Below are 20161 nucleotides of genomic sequence, written 5' to 3'. Positions count from 1 at the left end.
TTGCTTGTCCATATCCTAGCTTGGGAGATCCTGTCCATGGTATGTACGACATATTGGTCGTTATCCATTCCTTAGTTTTGGATACATCATATCCAAACCTTGTGTATTTCATGCTTTTTATTTGAATGAATTTGTAGTTACCAAAAAAAAAAATTTTAAGTAAATGCTTTCAAATAATTTCACGACAAGGGGGTTTGATCATTTCATAGGGGAGCCTGCCTGTAAAATTATCCAAACACCTCTATTTTGACTGGGCAGGCGCAGGACCCTCCAACTCTCGCCATGGCTAGAGGAGGAGAGCCGAATTCTCCATATATTGTTGAAAGTTTTTTACCAACACTTTTCAATGGTAAAAAATTATCAACTCTTTTATTTTTTTTTTTGTGCTAGATGCCATACCAGTTAGTGATCTATTAGGAGTCAAACAAGGACCCACTAGGGGTCAAAAGAGGACCCACTGAGCCACAATTATTATTATAACCAGTACACTATTACTATTATTTCAAGAAAGGGTAGGGGTAGGAGGGTCAAACTTGTGACTTTCTTTGCACTTAAACCCAATTGTCTTACCACCACTGAGTTAGAAGTTCATCCCCAATCAAAAACAATTTGGTCGAAATAATTCGAAAAATCCAATTGAAAGTTGTCTCAAATGCCAAAATTGAGGTCAAATTATTTTTCAAGCCATTGTTAGATACTAATATTTTAATTATTAAAACATGAAATTTTGGTCAATTTCAAGGTTATTTGACTAGTGTTGACCTAATTAACCCTACAAAGAGCATTTAGGTCAATTTCATTTTGTTACATTCATTATAATGATTTCAATCATCACCGGGTCTCAAGAGATCTCTAAAACTATAAAAATAGGTCTCACACCATCCTAGATACTTTTTTCATTATGTTTGTGCATGCTTCTGAAGCGATAAAATGAAGTGTCTACAAAATACTTATCTTTGATCATCTAATTTAAGATATGCTTAACTGAAAATTATTACATGCTCACACTAACACGTCCATTAGTTGCCATTTCCAAAATTAATATTGGAACATTCTATAGAAAATGAAGTTTCTTCCTTTTTTGTGCAGTAACGATGACAAGGATAAATGTGATTGAGAGAATATCAGTCTTGTGCTTCATCTTTGAGAGCCTCTCTAAGCTAGAAATTTGAGAAGTATCCTAGGCCATTGTCAATCTAATCACTACAAATTTCATGTTCGAATTGCTCATTTAGCTCTTAACCTTGGCAATCAAGGAGTACCAACCAGCATTTTACAAAAGAACCCTCCAATTTTTCAGTGACATCCCTATTGAGAAACTGCCTTTATTTTTAGACATTTAAGGCTACTTGGCATCAAGGTCATATAAAAATCTACTCTTTTCATTCATTCTCCAATGCTTACCCTTATCAACATGTAGTAGCTCTGTTAAGCGTTAAATCTAAATGTTTTGGATTACATTTATAAAGAAGGTGGATCTGTGGCGCAATGGTAGCGCGTCTGACTCCAGATCAGAAGGTTTCGTGTTCGATTCACGTCAGGTTCATTACCTATTCCACCTATTTTTCATTTTTCCTGGTCTGATTTTATTGGTCTGGCCATTCAGTCTGTTCCAGCCCAGATTTGCCATACCGGCTGGATTGTTCCTCTGCTCTCTTCAGTCATCAGAGGCACTCTGAGATATAAGCAGCTCACCATAAATCCATAATCCATTTTATGGTTCTTGTGTAATCGTTTTTAGGGCTCTTGTACAGGTTCTTTGATTTCAGGAAAACTTCAAGTTAATTGATGATCCATGATGAATAAAATGTGCTAGACTCTTCACATTGCCATTAAATGGATAGAATTGGGTTGGTTTGATGATGACTGGGTTCCAAAACTCAAATCCAATCCATCAACCCTTCCAAACCCTCTTACACATTTACACCATCAAAGAGAAACTGGTGACAGATCAGCTGATGCTTTGGCTTCTTTAATGTATATACACCAGGTTCTGAAGGAATGGTCAGTTTAACTACCCTTTCCTGATTGAGCTAAGAATTAACTAAGAAATACACTAATACAAGAGAACTAGAACAGTGACTACCCAGTTATTTGTTCTTTCTCTTCATAACTACTAACAGAGATAAAGTAGCAACATAACAGGAGCCTTTCAGTAGAAGAAAAAGCAACAGCAATGGAACAAAATTTATTTACACAAGCTTGCTTACTCTCATTTCCTAGGGAAAGCAAAGGAACTACTTTCACCTCTCAGGTTACCTGGGAACTGATAGGAGATTTGGGTTAACTGGTATTTTAACTCCTTCCATTCTTCCACCCACAAACTATAACTTGAATTCTTTGCCACAACATCTTTAGAAACTTCTTTTTTGTCAATTAATTGACTACTATAAAATTCAAACTTGTTCATGTTCTCCCAAAGTTGAGCCAACTTTGATGGATCTCTCTCACTCCTTGCTTTGTCTAAACAATCTTTTGCCTCCTCCACTTTTGCCCAAAAGCAAGAATCTTGTGTCAGCCCTGCATATTTGCTCCTCTTTCTATTATCTTCACCTCCTTCTTTTCTATTCCCCCACCATCTATCAAAGATCACATATCTCCTCTCCCTCCCATGCATCAGATAATGACCTTTGATCTTGTGCATTCCTGTCTTATAATATTCTGCAATGTCTAAAGGCTCAACAAGGAGTTTGTAGAAATGAGAAGCATTGACAAACTTCGCTCGGAAGTGAAAATCATGGGGGAGCTGATTAGTCTCCAGCATGTAAATTACTTTATCCCAAAATCCAGCAAGCATGAATCGGTTCATGTTCACCTTATGGTCTCTCTTGGAAATTCCTGCCCTGTTCTTGAAGGAGTCATAGTAGCCCATTTGATCATCAGATTCGTCACACAGTGACTTGTACCACTCAATTTCAGCTCTATATGGTGTTACCTTGGCTAAACTAATGGCAAGGTTAGCACTATTCAGGTTTGGCCTTTGACCCATCTGTTTTGCCATCTTTAGGCATTCTCTGGCATGCTCAGCAACCAAGTCCTACATTGATCCAGAAACAAAATATAGTTATAGTTATGTAGAATTGTTGTTTGATCAATACTTTATATAAAGGAAAGTGGCAAGGCTCAAAAAATTACCTGGCCTACTATCCCAGAAGCCTCCAATGCTAGTGAAATCCCCACTTCATAACTTGACCCAGGAAGAACCCCTTCTGTGAAGCTTCTGCTCTTTAGAAACTGTTGTGAGATTTTCGCTACAACATCTCCATACTTGAGATGATCATCGATGATAGAATTCGGTGAACTCGTTATAAACATCAAATGCAGCATTTGAACAACAGCTGTTGCATTCTCAACACAAACTGCTCCTTTTTCAGAACACAAGAGGTAACTCCCAAAAGGCCTATATGAACTATTCATTGAACCTTCTCCTCCTGCTGCTGCTGCTGCTGCAACATGGCTTAAGATGTAGTGGTAGAATTCAATTCTAGCCTCCTCAGTTAATTGCATTGCTAGTTGTTGACCCAACTGTGGAGATGTCATGGAGAATTGCCAGAGCTGTAGTAAATAGTTAAGTTGTGAAGTAATGGAGGCTATTGGTGCAAAGAATAGTCTTGGCACAAGATCATCCTTTGAGACCACATGACAGAACTTTCCTCCCCATCTTTCTCTGAGAATTGCTTTTGAGAGAGACTCATTCCCTAGCAGTGGAGACCCAAAGGTGATGCAGAGGATCGACAAGGGAGACGAAAAAGATTGTAAAGAAGAGAGCAACCAAAGAGCTGTAAGAGAAGCAATTGCTCCTCCAATTGAGTGTCCTGTAATAATCACTGCCTTGCTTCTGTTCATCATTGCCTCCATCTACACATACACATACACAAACCAGTGAAGATTACCAACAAAAGTTGTTACTTGAACTATGTGATCTCTGTTCTGTAATCTCTCATTTGAGTTAGGAATTGGTGAATGTTAAACCTTGGAACAAATTGGTTCAGCCAGCTTCAAACCGGCTCGGTTTTCTTGCAGAGAAGATCTTATTGGTCCTAACTCAAGATAGAGTGTTAATCTTCTTTGACCAAGAAGATAAAAGTGGGTCATGTCAAGCAATACCAAACCACATGGAAGATTGATGAAATCAAATTGATCTCTCAATTGGGTTCTTCATGTATCAATCAAATCATGAGTTGTGACCTTACCTTTCTTTGCACCTTCAAAAGAAATGACACAAAAGAAACACGTTTTGGACCGTGTAGAGTGCCCCATTATATCCATGGATGAGCCGTGTTTTCCGGCTTTCGCCTAGCTCTATCTATAATTGACTCAAGTGGGCCGGGAATAGTCAATTATTATGGTCCATTGACTTCACAATTGTCGGTTTCAGAAATGAGACTGGACCGGATGAAGTTCATTTTGGCCCACAAGGGGCCCAACCTCCCCTTACCTGATATTAAAGCTCAAGACAATAACAGGAAATTCAAGTAACCCATCAAGGACTGAAGATTCCACCCATTCAATAGCGTTGGCTAGTGGGTCAAGAAGAAGAAGAAAGAATTTTAAGGAGAACGTAGAGGGAGAAGACCCAAGGATGATTTCAGGGATCGCCTGATCTAGACTGGTATTGGTGGTCTCCAATCCTGATTCCTAACCGATCAGGATAAGACCGATTCCTAAAACTCTAGACCCAAGAGAGAGAGAGAGTCCTACCCCCAATCGGGTGGAGTGCTACCGACTTTAACCTTAGAACAAACTGGTTCATCCAGCTTCGATCGAACCCGGCTCTATTTCTTGCCAAGAAGATGTTATTTGTGAGAGCTATAAACCTTCCCTTCAGGTCAATATTGCTAGAATAATTATCTCAACTCTTTCCCTAGCAGAAGCATTAATTAATTTTTTTTTTTTAAATTAAGAAAGACTAGGAGCAACTAAATATGAGTTTAGAAGCATTCATTCCATGATTTCCATCATGCTTCATGCAAATCCAATGTGAGATTAATGTCTCATCCAATCTAATAAAGTCTCAGAAGATTCTGAGTCTTTTTTAAGTATCAATCAATCAAAAAATGAGTAAAAAAGAAAAGAAACAAATTTACTTTTTTAAGTTTTGGAACGTGTGGTGTGAACATCCCATTGTAGCCATCAAATGGTCCATGGATGAGCAGTGTTGGGCCTACAATCAATTGTCTCAAAGTGGGCCTGGGGGACGTATCAATGTCTCTATGTGGGCCCATTGACTTACCAGTTGGTCTTTCCCTTGAGATTGACTGGTTGGTTTTATAGTACTGTTGTCAGTTGAAATTGGTGGGTATGGGTATGGCAGGCAGTATCTGATTCAGTATTTGGACGGATCAAATACATTTGGGTCTTTGAGAGAGAGAGAGAGAGGGGCCCAGCACCAACCTGAACCCTTCCTTACCCGACACAAGATGTTCAGGCGAAAGTCACACTAACCCACCGCCCATGGGTTGGTGGTGCCGTGGTGGGCTCAAGAAGAACTGAGAATTCAAAAACGGTTGGATAGTTGGAGAACAAAAGATAAAAAGATAAATAGCATGATTAATTGATTATGATCTTTTTTCCCCTTTATAACTTTTTTTAGGTTAGTTGTAACTTTTTTAAACGGTTTGAGAGAGAGAGCAATTCTCCATTTTTCTTTTCAAAATTGATATCTTTTTGGACATGTTTGTAAATATAGTGAGATTTAGTTATTTATGTTTTTAATGGTCTGTTAGCTCGTCTGCAGGGAGCCTAGCACACCTAGGGTGCTGTCAGCCGTTGGGTTGTGTCGTACACATCCTTAGGCATGTGTCGAGATGTGTACGACACAGCTCAACCGCTTGATTCCCCCTGGAAACCCCCTGGGCACTGGGCTCCCTGGAGACGATCCTGATCCCTGCTCCCTGCATCTCAGTATATTTACAGACTTGCCTCCTTAATTTGGAAACTTTCTGCTCCATCAGGGTTTTCAAACCCGGATCAGGTTCAATTGATTTCGATTCGATTTATATGTTGAGAAACGTCATTTCCTAGAGTAGTTGGGAATAAGTAGTGATTACATTCTTAATCAGGAAAATCAAGTGAGGGGCACAGATTCCCTATGGGCTATGCCGCTATGGCTCCTTCAGTCCGTCTGATTGCAAAGTAAAGGGAAGAGAAGGGAGTTTAGAGAAGAAAATAATAAAATTTTCGTCGTTATGATTGTGTAAATGGAAGAAACTATAGAATCAAATTGAGATAGAGAAATCACCCAGGAAACTGAAGAATACTATTTCATTAACAGCATTAATAACACTTAATTAAGTAAGGTAGCAGCTGGTAATGAAAATTAAAACAAGATAGAGAAGTAGTAATTAAGAGAAAGAAAACTATAATTAAGCAAGTACCTGACTGCGGAAGATAGGACTGTGATACATATTTAAGAAGACATTCAAGAACCCAGAATGAACCATGGCAGGTTCTTCTCCATCTTCTCTGTTACAAGATGATGAAAAAGGCCCATTACCATTACTACAACTAACTCCATCAGAAGACGATGATTCTTCAAACGCCACCAAATTATCTCCGATCACCGATTGTACACCGGAAAAAGCTACGTAACCCACTTCTTCAATTTGATCCACGACCAGGCTATGAGGTGCTGTAGTGTTGGCAAGGTTGCAGAGCTTCCATGATTCTGACAGCAATTGTGTTGAACCAAGAAATTCTGCCAACGTCTCACTTGTTTCAAACCTGAAGCCATATATCCACAATTATAAGAAGAAGAGACCTTTAATCAATTAAAACCAATCAATTAATAAGCTAGTAAGCCTAATAACACACCATATATGAAGATAGATATACTACTTACAGTTCACCTTCCATCTCTTCTTCTTCTGCTGCTGCTGCTGCTGCTGAGAAAATGGAAGGTTGAATTGAGTTGGAGAATTTAAAATGGTTGGTGAAGGGGAACCATTACTTGATAAAGAGCTTGAAATCAATTGTCGTTTTCTGGGTCTTCCAATGTTAATTTATTTTATTTTATCAAGTTTTATGTAATGGTTTATTGTATTAAGGTGTGAAAGGGTCTATGGTTTCTCACTATTGAGGTCCAAATTTTGATTTACCGAGTGAAGAATAGTATATATACGAAGATTCTCCGCGTTAGGCTTTGGTTACTAGTTAAAAGGGTACCTTTGTTTGATTTTCAGAGGGTGAGAGAGAGAGAGAGAGGTTATAGGGTTGAAGAAATCATTCACCATCAGTCATTGTCAATAGTAGTATGTAACATTAAGAGACGCGCTTGCGTCTTCGATGGGAGCTCCTAATGTTTATTTATCTGCTTCTCTCATTAACCCATTAGACTAAATGGCCTTTGAATTGGTGCATCCGGACCTATTAAAGTTGGCTTTGGATTTCTTTCATTCTGGGTATATCCCAAATGGTATGAATCATACTCTTATTTGTCTAATTCCTAAAATTGATAATGCTTCTCATGTAGGAGATTTCAGATCTATTAGTCTTTGCAATGTTTCTTATAAGATCCTCTCTAAACGTATTGCTACCAGACTTAAATCTACTCTTTATTCCTTCATATTCCCTTTTCAGGCTACTTTTATTTCGGGCAGATAAATCACTTATAATATTATCATTGCTTAAGAAATTTTCCATTTCTTTAAGCACACTCGTGGTAAGGGAGGATTTGTTGTCATTAAGATTGATATGTCCAAGGCCTATGATAGAATAGAATGAGACCTTGTTTCTTTTATTTTTAAGTTTTTAAGGTTTGGGGATAAATGGATTCACTGAGTTTCTGCTTTAATCTTATCAACATCTTTCTCTATCAAATTGAATGGTAGCCCTTTTGATTTTTTTCATGCTTCTAGAGGGCTACGTCAAGGATGCCCTCGTAGTCCTTATCTTTTCATCTTGGCTATGGAGGTTCTTTCCCGTCTGCTCTCTACTTACCGAGACCTTAATATGTTTCAAGGGGTTAAAATCTCTAGAACTGCCCCTGAAATTTCCTACCTTCTCTTTGCTAATGATATCTTCATTTTCTATCAGGCTAACCAAGATGATCTTTTGACTATCAAGGCTATTTTGGATCTTTTCTCTGATATTTCAGGACAAGAGATTAACCTAGCCAAAAGTGGGATCCATTTAGTAGAAATGTTCCTAATGACCTGTGACTTTCTCTCTCCTTTCTTCTTGGTATTAAGGAAATGTCAAAAGATTCTGTTTACTTGGGGACTAATCCTTTTCATGGCAAATCCAGAGTCAAGGAGTTGGAGGGGGTGATATCGAGAATTCAGAGAAAGCTAGCTTCTTGGAAAACCAATTTCCTTTCTTTTGCTGGTCGAAGTGTTCTCATTAAATCTGTCTTGGCGTCTACCCCAGCCTTCTTAATGAATTGCTTTAGGTTTCCTCTTCAAACCTGCCGGAAAATTGATTCCCTTTGCCTTAATTTCTGGCTAGATAACAGTGGCAGGAATAAGCGAAAAACCTCCCTTATTTCTTGGGACAAAATGTGTCTTCCTAAGACATGTGGGGATCTGGGGTTTAGAAAGGCTAAACATCATAATAAGGCTTTACTTTTGAAACTCGGTTGGAGATTGATTACTGAGCCTTCAACTCTGTGGGCTACAATTGTGAGAGCCAGGTACTTTCCTAAACTCTCTTTTTTTGACCCATGTACTAGAGCAAGGAAAGGTTCTTGGACCTAGAACAGTATAGCACAGGTTATTCCTGATTTAGCGAAATTGGTAATTAAAAGGATTGGTAATGGCAGCAATACCTCATTCTGGTTTGATAGATGGATTCCTTCTCTTTCAGGTGATCTTTCTACTTAATTTTGCCACTGTTCCTTTAACCAATGATAATAAACTAATGTCAATTAGTCATTTTAAAATTGGTACTGATTGGAATCGTGATCTTATCAAAAATTACATTCCTCCACATATCTTATCTCATATCTAACCCATCAAATTTTCTTTTTCTGAGGATCAGTGGTGGTGTCTAAAAACCAAGACTGGTAAATTCACCACAAAAATTGCTGCTAAGGAATTAACGTCCATTTCTACAGATACTTCTGCTAATTTTATTGCTTGGTGGAAATTCTTTTGGAAACTTCAGATTCATCCTAAGTTTAAGATTTTCTTTTGGAGTTTGCTAAATGCAGGACTCCCTACAAAGGCCACTTTATCGAATTGGATCCAGATTGACTCTACCTATGCTTTTTGTAGAAATGGTGTTGAATCTCTATGGCACCTTTTCCTTTTTTGTGATTGGGTTAAACACATATGGGCAGCAGGACCATTGGGCCTAAGGCCTGATTCACTGAAATTTGATGACTTCAAACTCTTTTGTCGGTTTTTTTATCTTCATTTCCGGTCTGATAAACATTTGGTGTCTTGGTTTTTTAGTATTTTTATTATAACTTGTTATTATATTTGGACAATTAGAAACAAAGTGGTGTTAATTGGCTTGGGAAAGCCTGACCCATTATGGGTTCTACAGGTTATCCACAAATGGATTTTGGATCAAAACTTATTCCCCCCCCCCTCCTTTTCCTCCCAGGATGTTATGGCACAAGATGTAGCGATTTCTCTCCATATTTCCTCATTTAACTTACCTATGTATGATTTTCCTGTCTTAATTTGTGCAGGATTCAGTTTGTCTGGGCTAAGTGTTGCCAAGTGGTCCTATCTTATTTTGGTAGATGGCACTTTTAAGTTTTTTTATGCAGGAAAAATACGATTCACGGAAGATTTGGCCAACTACATTTTTGCGATCCGTAAGGGATTAGACCATGCTGCCTGTATTGGGTTGAAGATTAAAGAAGTATGGTGTGATAACAAGTGGATCACTCAATCTCTTCCATCTCCAACCAAATGCCAATGGCCATGGAACTTGTTCAAATACTTACTTTATATCTTAGATATAACCCAAGATGTATATTTTAGGTTTAGTAAGGATACCCTTTGTCTGACTATTGCCAAAAACTTGGCAAAAAATGCTTGTCATGTAAATACTGTATCCTTTCTAACTACGTAATATATGTTTTTTTTAATAAAAAAGGCCTTTGAGACTTAGGGGTGTCAAATGATCGGTTCGATTTGGTTTTAATTAGGTTGAACAGGATTTAGTTTGAGAGTAGGTGAAATTGAAGCTGGTCCGATAAGGGAAGGTTTGGTTTTGATCCTGTTTGAGTTTATCAGGCAGTTATCGATTCGATAGTGGATTCGGTTTACCATGTAGATAAATGCATAATTATAGCAAAAAACATGTTTTTTTTTATGGTTTTTGATTGGTATAGCTTTTATATCGGTGCGGTTTTCAATTGGTTCCATAATACCCAGATCGAAGCCAACCCGATACGTTATTGGTTTGTTTCGGCCAGGATTATTTGGTTTGACTGATTCGGTTTAGGGTTTGAAACCCCTACTTTGAGTGACCCGCTCAAGGGGTTCCTACCCCACCCACACTCATTATGTCATGTGGATAGATGATGTGGCATTTTTATAGAGAGAACCTTGTCTAGATTACCAACTTGTCAAAGCTTAGTTCAATCAAGCACCCTTCTGTGCATTGGCATGTATTTCCATTTATATCCACAAATGTGTTATGAAAAACAACGCCCAGAATGGCGATTTGCAGAATAAAACGAAAATAGAGAGAGAGAGCACACAACGCACAACCCAGAGATTTATGTGGTTCACCTCCAAGATGGAAGCTACATCCACGGCCAAGCAGTAGAACAAGTTTCACTATTTTCTTTGGAAATGTTACACACCCTCATAACCCTATCTTAAAGAGATAAGAACATTATATTGGGAAGCCCTAACCCCAGAAAGTACAAAAGTGCCCCTAGCCCAAAAATGCCAAAAAAACAGAGCCGGACCAAAACATAACACATGGCTCAAAGTACTCATTTCGAAGATCTCAACGAGCCCAACACAACTCCATGTCTTTAGCCTAGAGCCCCATCATTTTTTGGCATTCCGAGGTCGTTTTAAGGCCGAAACGGCCCTCCGAAGGTCTCAACCGTACTTTCTGGACCAAATCAGGCTTCACCAACAACAAAATACCCAAGATACTCAATACCATAGGCACTCTGCAGCCTCTTATATATAGTCCCGATATTTTAAAACTCTATTTCGTCACTTGACAAACTCCATTCTAATCAAATTTTGATATATTAGCAAGGGATCTTGGGGTCTATATCAATCCGCATAAGTTTGACCCAATTAATCTATCAAGTGATAGACACTTGGACTAATACCTTTCTATGTGGGCCGCATAGGAAAGAACCCCTGAAGCCGATAAAATTTTGATTAAGCCTTAAATGAAACATCAAAATCTTTCTATGAGGTTAGCATTTTCTCTAGTTTTCCTTCAGTTTCTTTGTTCATGTTATGTTAAATAATTAATGGCTAACGAAGGCTAGTTGCATCCGTCCACATCGTTTGTATGAAAGAGCCAACCCTCAAAATCAAATATTCCCACGTTTTCACACTCGTAACCTTCTAAGCTCTCAGCATCACAGCATGCGACAAACCCTCAAAAAATCTATAATTAAGATAGAAAATTACAAGACAGTTAATGGGTTACTTTGAAAATACATTTAATTGGTCATAATTTGTGATTTTCTATTAAGCTAAAATAACACCAATTATGGTGCTAATCAGATTTTTAATTTCCTTTGGTGAGCTCTTAATTAAAATTTATTAGTTGCCATGTGTGCACGGGGTCATGTTATAGAGAATATACCCTCTCCCTCTCTCTCTCTCTCTCTCTCTCACCTATATAATGGGCAACTCTGTCCAACCAAGACTTCCACAATCCTTGTTCATCAAGTAAAGTTAGTGATATACTTGTAATTTTCTACTAACTTTTGACCAATTGGGCTAAAAATGGTCCCACAAGATGACTAGGATATGGACTCACCCAAACTAGTGACCACCAATTGGTTGCTATGCAGGAACTATAAAGTTCACTAATATTGTTAAATGTTTTTCAGGCACTAATAAAATATCTCCAGCAATCCATGCTTTTAACTAAATGTACGTTTATCAGGCACTAAAAAAAATAAAATAAATTACTAAACACTCAACTCATGAAGCACATGTTGCTGTTGCTTTCACCTACTACCACTACAAACTAATTAGGTTGGAAATACAGTAGGGGTGTCAATCTGACGGTTCGGGCCGGTTTTGGTTTGGTTTGAATCGCTTTCGGTGTAGAATTGGTGAAACCGAAACCAAATCGACAAGGAAAGTTCAGTTTCGACTTAGTTTCTTGTATCGGGTTGGTTTTAGTTTTGGCAAGGTTTGGGTTCAATTTCCCATACACATTTATATAAAACTATAGAAAATATATATATGTTTTTAAATGGGTTTTAGATTGTTATCGGTTTCTTATTGGGGTAGATCGGTTTGGTTTTGGTTTCGGTCCTATTTTAAATCGATTTCAATTTGGATTCAGGTTCTTTCGGTTTCCGGTTCAGTTTTGGAGTTGCAACCTCCAAACCGAAATCAGCCCAATAAGACTTTGGGTAGGACTATATCGGTTTGGTTCAGGCCGGTTTACCCGATTTGGTCCCAACTTTGAGACCCCTAAAGTAGAGAAACTTATTCTCACTCACATTTCCCAGTGGTGAGCTTGAAAAACTAAATTCTAATTTGAAGAGAAACCTTGCTAGTGCATCAGTTTTTCTTTATAGTGGAATGCATCAACTGTGAACTAAAAAAAAGTTCTTCCTTTTCAAAATCTTTCTCTTAAACTAAATTCAAGAGCTGCTACTTATCAACAGAAAGAGAATTAGAAAGAGGAAATAGTGCTAATCCACTCATAATTTGCTCCATGTATCTGCCACATTAGCTTCTATATATACAACATAAGCACTCCATTTGTGGAGGCTCTAAAGCCCAGAAATATGATTCCATTTGTTCCATAGCCATAGAACAAAGTGATCGAGTCCCACCATGTGAAGCAGTTGGTGGGGTACTCTAGCCAATGCGTAGTAGGGGTCCCAAGAGGTCATGGGATCAATTCTCTTACTTCACTTTCACTAGATTGGAAGTTAAACATAATATATTTTTCTTGTTATCTTTGTCTCGTATCTTATTCTCAAAAACATTTAATGCAGTTTTTTTCACGAAAATAAATTTGTCATTTCACATAGATTCTGCATTAAAATACTGCATTAAATTATTTTCAAGTTTTTGAAAACTCGTTTTACCCCTGCATTAAATACTACATTAAATAACTTTTGAGAATAAGACCGAAGAACGAAAAAAATAAGATTATAATCTTGTTGTAACCAACATTGGTTATAATAAGATTTTCCCTATATCTAAGACGTGTTAATATAATTTTTGTATAATCTTTGCACACTTGTAAGTACTGCGACCATTCCTCCTAAGGTTACCATGATTTTGAATGCAGAGTTGTAGTGTCCCTTATGAGAAAATCAAGTGGACTGAGATGGTGTAGTTGCTTCCCTTAAAATCTAAAAATTGATCTTTCTTAGGAATTCAAAGGTTACTTTCTGGCTTGCAGTCAAATATTTTGATTTCACTTTTTGAATTTAGACTTGACTTTAGACTTGTAGTTGGACTTATGAATGGGGAGCATCTAACCCACAGTGAGAATGTTAAGTGGGTTGGGGATGACTTGCTTTTGTAAAGGAATACCTTTCTTTTCCTAATTAGATAGGTTCCTTTTGAAGTGATGAGTTTCCTTTCTCAATTAGACTTGTAGTTGATCTTATGAATTGTTGTTGAGCATATACCCTGGAGTGCTTTTGAATACACATATGCCCAGTACAAGTTAATGGTGCTAGATTCATTCCCTAAAAGAAAAATCCAATAACATCCTATCAATGCAGACTTGGAAATCATTTTTTCTTGACCATATAGCAATTGCAATATCTCCATTTTCAATGGTTGAAAAGAATACATTTCATTCAAAGTCTGATGCTCAAAAAAAAAAAAGGGAATGAGATGCATCATTAGCATATTGGGTCTAGCTAGTGGCTCTAATATAATGTTTAATTGTCTAGCTCAAGGACTAACTATAGTATATGAAATCATCTAAGGTCCCCCCCTAAATTAGTTGATGTTCGCGGATTAATTATTTCCGGCGGCGAGCACACTTCTAAGATATCAAAAAATTGTTTCATACTTTCAATGAGGACCCAAGTAATACTACACCTTCTATTGGAAATGTTAGGTGAGTTTGATTCTGTCAATGAATCACAATCCTTTATCAATTTGCTATTGTGAGTGACAGTAACAAACTAACAATGCCAAGGACACTAACCTTCCTATTCTTATCTACCCTTTCGGTGTAGTCAAGCAATCTATTTGAAGAATCCATAAGACTTAAACCTGAATCCTTCCAAATACAATTGTTGTCAAGCAAGGACTAAAGAACAATCCCCATAGAATTTTCAACTGATACATCACTATCCATCACACTAATTGTTAGATAAGATTTCATTTGGAGAAGGAAATTATAAATTGCTTTGAAAGCGTACTCGTTGTTTTAAATGAGATATTTGCCCACCATACGGTTGAAGTAAATTCACCTTTAGGATTGAACAAAGCACTGAAGAACTAACTTAGAATTCTAAAGAGATTCTGGTTGCATGAAAAAGAGAGAACTAAAAAAAATATTGTATTGAATAGCTGAATTGTCGCGGTTTATATAGACCCATTGGCACCCATTCATTGAAACCCATTCAATAGAAACTCATTCATTACAATCCATTCATTGGAATCCATTCATTGAAAACTATTCATTGGAATCCATTCATTGAAAACTATTCATTGGAAAGGTCATGACTATTTTAATAGTCATGATTATTCAATTCCAATAATCATGACCGTTCAATCTCTCTTTCTTAATGGATTTGAAAACCCTTATTGCAATCTAACACTAATAAATAGGATTAAGGGTTTTATGCTGACCAAAAGTCCATAATGCTCCAACAGTCCAACCATATCAGTCAAGAATTGGATTTGATGGTCTAAGTTATGGACTGGAATAGAGAAAAAAACAAAAAACTTCTTATTGGTTCCTTGGTAGAGTGACTACCAAACCAAACTATTCAGACCCCACTGATTCTTGGTTTTTCCTTACTGGGTTCTTTAAAGAACATCAAATGATATATAGTTTACGTGGGCTTCTAGCTACCTTGTTAGTCAAGCTGACCATATATGTCATTGTCTCTCCTCTTCGGATTGTTCAAGGAAACTGCAAAAAAAAAAAAACAAAAAAGAAGAAGAAGCTAGAACACATACCTTGACCGTTCTAGAATCAGAGTACTTTTGTTGAAGGATTAATTGATTCACCCAATCCAAAAAAGAAAAGCCAAACGAAGAATGCAAACCAATTGGAATTCTCCACCCAATAAAGAGCCCAAAAGTACTACGTGACCATTAATGTTGTTTACTAAATTCTATCTTTGATTAGATATTTGATATGGCACTGAAGATCATAAAATTGAAACTTTAGACTAACAATTTGAATCCCCCAACAACCATATCTCATCTCAGCTTATGCACTTTAGAACTCCTTAATTAACCACCTTAACATAACGAGCAACTTCCTAGCAATTAAGAGATAAAATAAAATAACCTTTATTAACTCGGTTTGTGGTCACATGAATTTTTATAACTTTTTAATGGATTTATTAAACTTAAATTAGTGATCACATTGTCATCAAGCTTGTAATGGATTGCCCACTAAAGCCTCATCCATATTATTAATAAATTTTCCAAATTAAAGTTTAAAACAACTAATTAACAAAATCTAATCATGTGGGTTCAACTAAACCAAGAATACACCTTCAATTTCAAATCTTTGATCATCAATGTTGACAAATTCTAGTTCTTTTAGAGTTCAGATTGAAGCAATTTTTGTTTTATCCATCGATTCAAGGTTTTATGGTAGCTTATTATAATTGAAAGAAGGAAAAAAAATCCTTTTAGTTGACCCAGTAGAACTTGAAGTCATCCCTTAAAAAGTTAAAATCGAATATGCAAAACACATGGGCAAAGAATTTCAACACAGTACTCTGCCCGGCAGCGTGGACCCTGCACCAGTGCGGGGTTCAATCACACCGGGTGGATCTTTTGCATGCAAGAGGGGCAGGGCAGAGTGGAGTGGAAATAGACTTGGAAGCTTTTCTTTGGAAAAGAACCATGCTGGCAGCGTGGTGCTTGCGCACATACACAAAGGATGGCAAAATGAATGAAAGCAAAATCACTCTACTTCACCACCGTCATCACCATCTCCCAAAGAAATATTGAGAATTTATCCTTAAAAATTGAACTATCAAATGGATTTCTTATTTTTTGAAATATTTCAGATCAATTAAATCAAAATAGTTTCAATATTTTTACCAAAAAACTATTTGTTGATTGTTTCATGAAAATCTGAAATTAAAATCGAAATCATACCAAATCAGCCCTATGTTGCAACCTTTATTTTCTGTAATTCTGGATGCAGATTGTTAATCTCTTCTTAGATGTTAGCAATTTATAAACTTTTATGCATATATTGCCCCATTATTTGTGGCATATTGTTCAAATTTAAACGTCTAAAACCCGCACCATCTGTTTTCGTTTTTTTTGCAGTTTTTGAACTATTTAACGTATTTTTTATTGTCTCGGTCTTGTTCTGAATCGGTTTTTGTATTAACTATGGTATGGCCTACTTGGGCTGTTGAATACAATTTGCAAGAATCCAGTTTGGACCCAAAGATATCAACTAGTATCTTAAGAGCAACCGGTGGCAATTGGCAAAACACAGCCCACTCTCTCTTTTCATTAATGTGATGCAGGTCTAAAGATAAATTTTTCTCTCATTATCTAATTATTATTTGGGAAAAAGATCTCTACTTGGTGGTGTTTTCTACGCCCTCTCACAGGGCACCATGAGATGATGCCTCTGCCGGTCTGCCCCCTGGGTACATACACCTAGTCGTGCTCACCCATTGGCCCAGACGCTTTTGTAGAAACCATGCGACCAAGTAGAGATCTCTTGCCCTTATTATTTTTATTATAATTCTTAATATCTTAGTCTTACCGAGAGATTAGAACTTTAACACATGATTAGTACTCTTGTATTATCAATGAAGAGTCAAATCATGCATAGACTACTATAAATGTCGATCAACTGGATAGTCTTTTCCTAGTTTTGAGTTTGTTACTATGGTTGAAGAGAAAATATGCTAAGGTTGAAACCATATGTGTCCCAACGGTTAGAGCTTAAATTGAATCAAGTAATGGGCCTAATTCTACCCACACACAAAAAAAGTAATGGGCCTAATTATGGACTTAACCATACTTGGGTCATGGGCTATATTTTGATTAACAACTCATATAAAGCAACGGTAAGGCTAAGAGTCAGTGATAAGTTACATTAATTTGTTGTTGTGATTCTACAAATGTTATTAGTTTGGATATGCTTTGTTACATGGTTTGTTATTCTGAACACTTTCAAAAGTATGACAATTGGGTAAAAGTTGCATTCTGTTTTGACTTTTATAAGTCAAGAAATTAATCTTCCTATGTAGGTAGAATGGGAATAATGTCTTACTCATTTGTATGTTAACTCATTTATGAAATGGGTTTAGCCCATTTACAAAATGGGTTTGCTCTTATTATTCCAAAACGGTGCCAAGCTCGATTGAGTCAGTTTTTTTTCTTTTTTCTTTTTTTTGAGCTCGCACCGTTGAATTTAACATCTTTCACGTGTCGAGCTCTCATCCCTGAACTGCACCACACTACACTTTTAGGAAATTGGAGAGGATTTTTTTTCCTTGGATTAATCACTTATCATTTCAAAACTAAAAGCATAGTTCTATCATATTCTTTTCATTAAAAATGTTAAGGGAAAAAGTACATTGTCCAAGACTGTGGTTCATGCGCCTAGACACAGGTCACTACAAAATGATCGTCATGCCCCCATAAAAAGCAAAAATGCCTTCCCTATTGATGCTTATGCGACTGCTAACATATTTGCCGAAGTCCTTTAATTGATTCGAACCAATTCCTGCCCATTGTACTCCGTTTTTGTTTTCAGCTGATTTTGATCGGATTTCATTTCCGACTCCATTTTCGATTCAGTTTTTCTAAAACCTTGGTTGGGGCCTATCTGTCTACAAATATTGGATTCTCCATGCTGACATATGGCAGATATTAGGCTTCGAGATGCAATAAAACAAAATTCCTTTTTAATGAACACATGGACGGGTTTCCAGTCATACATTACATGTGGTCCCCATGGTCATTTAGCTAGTTAGACCATCTAAGTCTATGTTGCACCACTTTGATTAAGACCTTTACCAAATACTCTGAGCCTCTGATGCACTAACAGTAATTTATCTGTGTAAAATTCCTTATGAGCTAAACATAACATAGCTAAATTTTTACCAAAAAATCAAGATTACCAAGAAGATGCATAGGACCTCAAATGACATGCATCGACATACATGGACATACATGGAAGGATATATATTGAATTTGATTTTTGACCATTCTAAATCAATCTGTAAATATTCAATTGTTAAAATTACACAAACAGTTATTTGGTCAGTTGGTTGGTGGCTTGTAGAGGTCAGGGGATCGATTCTCTTGGTTTGCATATCGTGTCAAAAACAGACACCCCTTTGACCTTCCCCAATTGGTAGTTGTAGGATTTTGTTGCCTTGTCTTAGATTAGATTAGGATATACCCCAAAAAACGAATCCCTCTCTTCTCCGTTGTCCCTAATTAGGTTTAGGTTTAGGTCGAATGACGACATTGAATCTAATTGTTGCCGGCAGCCTATTTTATCTATCTCTCTCTCTCAAATCGAATTATTGTCACAATTTCTACTACTCGGATTTCTGGGGTTGATCACTAATCAAGAGTCATTCTTGTTGAGATAATAGAAGACTTTTTTTTTTTTTGTTGCACACAAAATGACTCTTTTTCCCCGAATTTTTGGGTTTTCCATTCCAATTTAAGTAAGTGAAGATTTTAAGATTACAGTACGTGTAATGGTAAACACAACTCTTTGAGCCTGGTCCGTAGAATCAAAAGAATATAATTTGTACTTTCCAAATGCCATTCTAGAATTTGAATTCCAGAATTGGGGCCAAATTTCGTTTTAGGCTAATATGGTGGTGGTTCTAATGCGTCGACAACAGATGGGAATGTGACCTTGTTAGTGCAATGGTGGGGTGCTAACGGGGTACAACAGCTGGCCACATCGATCGTCGTGGTGGAGCTTGCAACAACGCTGGGCAGGATGCACAGTGAAGTGATGTTTTCATGTCATCTCCGACCGTTTTCTCTTGGATTTTTGGTAAAAGTCCCACCAAATTGATGAGATTTTACGAAGAAATGCCTGTGATGGGATTGGAGAATTCTTGAGTCACGTCACGTCGATTGACAAGAAAAAATGCTATATTCTTGTTATTAAACCAAAATCCCACCCCGACAAGAAAAAATGCTATGAATCCTCACCGGTACTGCAAATGATTTTATTCTCATGATGATAGAATAGTTCGAACAACTATCTCACCCCATAAATCCTACCCCGTCAAATGTATGGGACCAAAAAGAATTGATTTGCACGGATCAAATTCTGTCCGGTGGCCACAACGGTTTAAGACACCTTCCTAAGTACCAGCCCTTCATAAGTAATGATGTGCCATCTTATTCACTTCTTAAAGTCCTTTGTTTCTTCTTTCACCCAATAATAGGCTTGTAGTTGATGTACGGATTGATCAAATTTTTTTTTCTCATCTTTTTTCTATTCATACTTAAATTAATTCAAATCATACATATCAACATATATAAATAAGATGATAGAGTACTTATATTATATCGTAGATAAATCCTATTGATCATGTTGATGAACAATACCAAATATAAGTTATATAACATCATGAACCTGAATATACATGGAAAACTTAAGGAATCGATAAGACTGAGTTGTGTCATTAGTCACTCTTCTTAAGACATTTATTTTCTTCTTTTTTAACCCCCTCCAAAAATAATTGATTCTATTTATTAATTTTTTAGAGAAAGTTTTCTTTCAGGAAAGTTCTTCCACCATGGGTAGAGGGTTACCTGGTCCTTTATTTTCTTCTTTTTTTTAATTCTTTTGGAAAACTGAGTGCCCCAATGATTGT

The 20161-nt window shown here is 36.9% G+C and overlaps 1 protein-coding gene and 1 non-coding gene across 2 annotated transcripts; one reads left to right on the top strand and one right to left on the bottom strand.

Moving 5' to 3' along the window:
* Window positions 1-1474: 1474 nt before the first annotated feature.
* Window positions 1475-1546, top strand: TRNAW-CCA. The gene has a single exon. It is a non-coding gene; the product is annotated as a tRNA-Trp (tRNA).
* Window positions 1547-2212: 666 nt separating this feature from the next.
* Window positions 2213-6868, bottom strand: LOC122668198 (lipase-like PAD4). The gene is made up of 4 exons (XM_043864791.1): window positions 6842-6868; window positions 6378-6723; window positions 3136-3858; window positions 2213-3037 (listed from the first exon to the last, which is right to left on the bottom strand). The coding sequence occupies exons 1-4, from the start codon at window positions 6853-6855 to the stop codon at window positions 2213-2215; spliced, it is 1908 nt and encodes a 635-aa protein (XP_043720726.1). The 5' UTR covers window positions 6856-6868.
* Between the last annotated feature and the right edge of the window lie 13293 nt (window positions 6869-20161).

Source organism: Telopea speciosissima, chromosome 7 (assembly GCF_018873765.1).
Source record: "Telopea speciosissima isolate NSW1024214 ecotype Mountain lineage chromosome 7, Tspe_v1, whole genome shotgun sequence".
In the NCBI taxonomy this organism is placed as follows: Eukaryota; Viridiplantae; Streptophyta; class Magnoliopsida; order Proteales; family Proteaceae; genus Telopea; species Telopea speciosissima.
The sequence above is the reverse complement of the archived record's forward strand: the minus strand, read 5'-3'. Positions and strand labels throughout refer to the sequence as shown.